Source organism: Zea mays, chromosome 5 (assembly GCF_902167145.1).
Source record: "Zea mays cultivar B73 chromosome 5, Zm-B73-REFERENCE-NAM-5.0, whole genome shotgun sequence".
NCBI lineage: Eukaryota > Viridiplantae > Streptophyta > Magnoliopsida > Poales > Poaceae > Zea > Zea mays.
In genome coordinates, this window is record NC_050100.1 from 182,348,435 (window position 1) to 182,354,349 (window position 5,915).

The following is a 5,915-nucleotide window of genomic DNA, read 5'->3' on the forward strand; positions in this document are numbered from 1 at the left end:
CCAGCCTTCACATTTGAGATATCTGCACTATATAACAAGACAAAGAGGTGGTTCAGAATGGCCTCCTATTAGCAGACCCTTCATCTTGGATTCAATAGTTCTCCATGTTGTTCCGCGGTTTGACGCAGATGGTGGTTGTAGGCCATACTTGATTGTACATGGGCAAGACTCAAGTCCCGGTAACAAGAGTGCAAAGGTCCTTTATGAGATGCCAAATGCAAAGAAGCACCTTCAGCGTTATGGACAGGTGACTGTCTCCTAAATTAAATTTCTCGTCCATAGGTTTTACATGCATTGCTACTCATCTATTGTAACACAAGCTAGATCTAATTGCACGTGACAAGCCCAAACTTGACAAAATGGTTTGAAAGGCTAGGGCCTAGAGGTGGAGATGGGCACAACAGACATGTCATTCTCAGCAAGCATGCGGTTAAACAAAGGCAAAACCTTCAAATGGGGTAGCCACGGTTGTATGTCTGGTGTTCTGGCGCAGAAGAGCAACTTGCTTAGCCCCAGATTCTGGCTCGTGTTCCATGAGATATTCAAGATCAAGAATCATGCCATCAAGTGAGTTTGATAACGGGGAATTTGTGCATTCTGCCATATGCCATATAAAATTATGCTGAATTATCGTTAAGTTTGATTCTTTATTTTGATTTGTAGGTACCTGGAGGACCACAGAAGTAGCCCTGACCCCAATGAAACTTTGGGATAATTCATTCAGTCACATAGATATTCGTAGCTCCTACAAGATGCCTACATTGTATGTTACTAATTCACTTATCGTGTACTCCTCTCCAGCTTCTCATATCATTTAAAGACGCTGGAAAATTTCTACAATTTTCTGTAGATTCCAATTCGTGAATGCATTTGGCCTAGCCACCACACGAAATTCTGGGCTTCCTTGCTCTCTTTGTTCTTTCATCTTTCCGCAACAATCAGCTACTTGAGGTAACTATGCATCTAATACACTTCATATGTGCTACATGTATTTTGCATCATATTTATGTTTTACACTATTTTTTACTTCCGTGGCAACGCACGGGCATATAAAATCACGTGAGGTCGTCACATAAAACACGGAGCAAAGCGAAGCTACGTACAGTACGGATGTGCAGGAAGCTAGAACTACGTACGAGTTCACAGTCATGCATGCCCTGTCCACAGTCCAATCCAATCTATTATGCATACTTGATAACCGCGCGTGCGTGAGTGCCATGAAATTTAATCTCTCGATAGAAGCGAGACGAGAGACGAATATAGATGGTCAAATCGGCCGGCACGGCCCGTCAGACCCGGCTACAAAGCGTGCTGTGTCCAGATGGGCCGGCGTGTCGCTGCCGCGGCCCAGGCACGGCCCGTGAGTCTGTTAGTCGTGCAAAAAAATCTGTAGTTATGGAGGCTCGAACTTACAACCTAATGCATAAGAGGCTTAAAGGCATCCATCTAACCAGTGCAGCTGCAGTTTTATTGTGTTATATGTTAAATTCTTATATTTAATATATGTAAACTATTATTTTTAAAATAAAAAATGTAACCGTGTCGTGTCCGTGCCAGCACTACGGGTCGAGATAATGGCCCAGACACGGCACTATAACCGTGTCGTGCCAGGCACTGGCACTATACTAACCGGACCGGATCGTGCCTGGACGGTGCTTTTTCGTGCCGTGCCTGCGCTGGCCCATCGTGTTAGTGTCAAATGGCCATCTATAGAGACGAACAAACAAACCCCAGCACCAGCACTAGCAGTGACAGCCAGTAATCATGCGCAGCTACCGTCGACGAACATCTAAGCTAGCGCGCTTCACATGTCAGGCCGATTAGATGAGCTGGAGTTATGATGCACGGCCGGTCTCGGTGCGATCCTGCTATTCATTGTGCAAGATTTTTCTGTGTATACAGACGACGGCACATGCGTGCTCCACCTGAAAACACATAAAAGTTCGATCATACTCATATATACATGTGATTGCCTCCAGATATGATAGCGAAAAGAGAGGTCTCGTCCCTAACTCAACTCTCTGATTAATTACAAGTCAGAGTTTCAGAGAGATCAGATATAGTATGTGAGCCTTTTGTTTTCTTATTTTGGTTGTTTCCATGACCACGAACACATGCAAAAGCTAGCTAGCTCTTTGCGTATATTTTCGTAAAAAAAGATTTCGTTTTCACTTGGGGAGAGCCAGACAAACGAGGATACACACACGCACAACCACTATAGATCATCAGACCTAAACAAATATGGTAGCAGCGCAAAAAGGATCGGTGATTTGTGAGATAAATTAAAGCCCTCTCCCTCTCTCATTTGTTGAGGGAGCTTTAATTTCTGAGATTAAACCCTAGCTCACAAACAGACTATTTGTTGCGCGTGTGCCGGCCTTAGTATTATGTATTTGTGCTTCAAAATGGCGCAGTACTGTGTTTAAATATATATACAAACACGCACACTAAAAACTTACACTAGATGAAATTATGTTTGCCTTGCTAGATTAGCACAATGAAGATAGCTTACTAGCTGCCTTTAATACCCTATACGAGTACTTATACACTATAAAAAAATTATTTATGCTAGAGGACAAGAGATCGTTGTAAAGACACGAGTTACTAGTTGGCTATAGTCACGTCACTTGTGATATATATGGAGGACAATACAATGGAACGAAGAGATATCGTGATGCAAATGCGACGTGGCATGGTACGTCTTGACTTTTCCTACTACATACAGAGATGTTCTAATCTCGTGCACCCGACCGTTTTAGCTGTTTCTACTTGTTAATTGCTAGAGATTGTCTACGAGATATGGCATATATGTATTGTCGGAGCAATAGATATACATACGTACGTAGACTTGAGAAGTAATATTATTATTATTATTTAAATATAAAAAAAACTAAAGGAATTCGTGTGAAATGAGAACGACAATTTGAATTTTTTCCCTTCTCTCTTGGGAGAAAATGTATTGCGCAAACTTGATTCCCTCGTGTGACTGATCCTCACGCAAGACATGACATGATACGGGAGGTGGTGAAGCCAATATGATCTCTATAGCGCTGGGACGCTAATTAATCTTGAGGACATATCTGATATATATGAAAAAACTTAGTGCACATGGTGCACATATTAAATTATCATTATCTATCTTAGATTTAACGTCTCTGGTTCATCATTGTAATTTACAAATAATATCTTTCATCACTACACCCCGCCACGTCGGGGAGTGTCCTTAGCAAAAATATATCAAATAACTAGAGATGTTAGATTTAAAATGAGTAATGTTGATTTAACATGTGCACCATATACACTAAACTTCTATGAATTCTTATTAATCTTTGCTCTCCGGTCTCCGATCCACGGCTTGCTACCTAAATCACCGTTTTAGCATCAAGCTATATGGATGTTTGGCTGTCTGAAAAGAATTCAAACTTGTCAGTAATTTGGTAGAAAACTTTTGGAGAACGTAGAAACGGCAAAAGTTTTTTTTTTCCCTGGCACGTGGGGTGTGCATGCCACAGGCCCACAGTCGACATAGCAGTCGGGCACAGCCCTGCCATCTCCCAGTTCAGCCCTGCCGCGGAACGCTATTCGACGTCGGCCGTCGCGGCGGCGCCGGCCACCTTCTCCTCCTCCTCAAATAGGGGTGGCGAGCGCCACCATTCGCTGCACTTCTCCTTCTCTGGACGGGATCTCGTTCCTTGCCTGCGTCAAGCGCGGAGTCGCGGAGCCGCCGTCGGAGAGCGCCCGTTTCCGGCCGGGCGGGCACACGAGATGGCCCTAGCCATCGGTGGCGTCCACGTCGACGAGTCCTCCGCGCTCGGGAGGAACGTGTTTGGCGTCAAAAGGGTGGTCTTCCCGGTTGCCGAGATGCCCGTCCCGGCTCGGCGGCTCCTCAGGAAGCGGCTGAGGTCGGAGCTCGACGCCGTGCGCGACCTCCTCAGTAAGGCGGAGCTATATTCCTGCGCTTCTGGCGCGGCCGGCAAGGACGACGACCGGCTCTTCGTCCCCGAGGCGGCGGTGGAGGATGACGGCCGCAGAAAGGCATCTCCTTGCGCAGGGCGCAAAAGGGAGTCCACCAAGCCAGATGATAGGGAGCGGCTGGCCGGCCGCCTGGCCTCGATGGCGGCGGTGCTGCCGGATCACGTCGTCGCGTTCCTGCAGGACCGACGCGCTGGGGACGCAGATTCCCGTGGCGGCGATGGCGAGATCGAGACGGACGTGCAGTCCATGAAAGATGGTGCTCTGTTCCAGCTGAAGGTGTTGCTGGACAAGTTCGCACCGGAGACCACGCCGAAGTTGGTGCCGCGCGCACCACGGGTTGGCTCCGGCATCAGCTGCCTGTCGCAGGCGCGGCACCAAGAGGCAGGAGACAGAATACCCCCGGTGCAAGAGGAAGGGCAGGGCATCAACGTCTGCGGCGGCGTCTCTCGCATATCGATCCAGGACATCGCTGAGGAGTACGGCGAGCTCGTGAATGGCATCAGAGTTCAGCTCCTGTCGCCGCTCCAGCGCAAGTACGTCGATCTCGCCGAGCAAGGCGGGTACATTGACATCTGCGGCGACGCCTCTCCTGTCGTGTTCCCGGCCAAGACCGGCGATAGCAGCAGCCCAAACTTGAGCAGCAGCAGTGACTCCGATGCAACATCGTCGACTGATTCCGACTCAAGCAGCAGCTCGCCGGAGGCTGGAGAACCAGTTCCGGCGCCTGAGGCTGATCCTATCCAAGGCAAACATAATACGCACTCGCAGCCACCAGAGCCGGCGCCTGAGGCGATTCAGATTGCAGAGCCGGAGAACCAGTGCCCGGCGACGGTGTGCGCGATCACCAAAAGCCCACCAGCGCCGACGGTGCTCCCCAAGGAATGTGGCACCCTTGCTCAGCAACCACCAGGCCCACCACCGCTAGAGCAGGCACCGGAAGCTGTCCAGATTGCAGAGCCAGGGGAGCTTAAGGAGAAGTGCGTGGCGGCCGGGGCTACGATGCACCCCATCACTGGCAGCGCACCTCCGCCTGCGGTTCTTCCCAACGGGAATGGCACCTCTTCTCAGCCGGCCCCGGTGGCGGCGCAGATCGCACAGCCACAGGTGGTCCAGCCTGAGGGCGTCCGGCGCGCGCGGACCCAGACGAACGACCTGATCGCCATGGCGCGACAGGAGGGGAAGAGGCGTGCGATGGCCAAGGCCCGCCGAGAGCTTCTCGAGCTGGAGAGGGCGGTGCTGCCCGACGAGCGCATCCATCCGCTGGACATGGAGCTGCTGGGCATCGCCGCGTTCGAGCACGTCGTGAGCACCGTGCGGGACGCACGCACGGCGCAGCCCCGGGTGAACTATGGAGTTGGCCTCAGTGTCTCGCCCGGTCGCCCCAGCATACTGCAGCAGCTGGGGCTCTTTCTGAAGGCCGATGGCGGCGGCGAGGAAGAGGAGGGCGAGGAGGAGCGGCCGCCACCGTTGGCCGTCGCTTCTGATGGTGAAGACATGGACATGGAGGTCGAGGACGGGCAGATCCTGTAGGAACGTAGGCACCACCGCACCATGCCACCATGTATGCATCCGTCGATGCAGCGTTGCATCGTTGGTTTTGTACAACCCCTGATTCCCTCACCAGGACTAATTAACTGTTAGGTATTCCCATTCTCGAGCTAGTGGTTTTGCATGGTTAACAAGCAGGATAATTTATGTTTGTCTGTTTATTTGTTTGTTGACGATAGCCTTTACCAAAATCTTTTCATTTTGGTTTGAATCATCTTGACTCGAATTTTGATTCACAAGCACCAAAAGGATTAACAAATAGATAAAGACTAGCATCGAGACAAATTTATTAAACCTAATTAATTTATGATTAACAAATATTTACTGTACCATCACACGAGTAGCAAATATTTATTCCAATGCTACCTAATTTAGCAGCTAATTACATGTCA

The 5,915-nt window shown here is 49.5% G+C and overlaps 1 protein-coding gene across 1 annotated transcript; it reads left to right on the top strand.

Moving 5' to 3' along the window:
- The first annotated feature begins 1,217 nt into the window (after positions 1-1,217).
- LOC103628730 (uncharacterized) lies at positions 1,218-5,700 on the top strand. The gene is made up of 2 exons (XM_008648882.1): positions 1,218-1,360; positions 3,513-5,700. Exons 1-2 carry the CDS (start codon positions 1,218-1,220, stop codon positions 5,503-5,505), a joined length of 2,136 nt encoding a protein of 711 aa, XP_008647104.1. The 3' UTR covers positions 5,506-5,700.
- Positions 5,701-5,915: the final 215 nt, after the last annotated feature.

Excerpts from the sequence above, each read along its gene's own strand:
- LOC103628730 (XM_008648882.1), top strand. The coding sequence starts at position 1,218 with ATGAAATTTAATCTCTCGATAGAAGCGAGACGAGAGACGAATATAGAT. Across the intron at positions 1,361-3,512 it reads CCGCGGCCCAGGCACGGCCC|GCCCACAGTCGACATAGCAG; the intron begins GTGAGTCTGTTA and ends TGCATGCCACAG.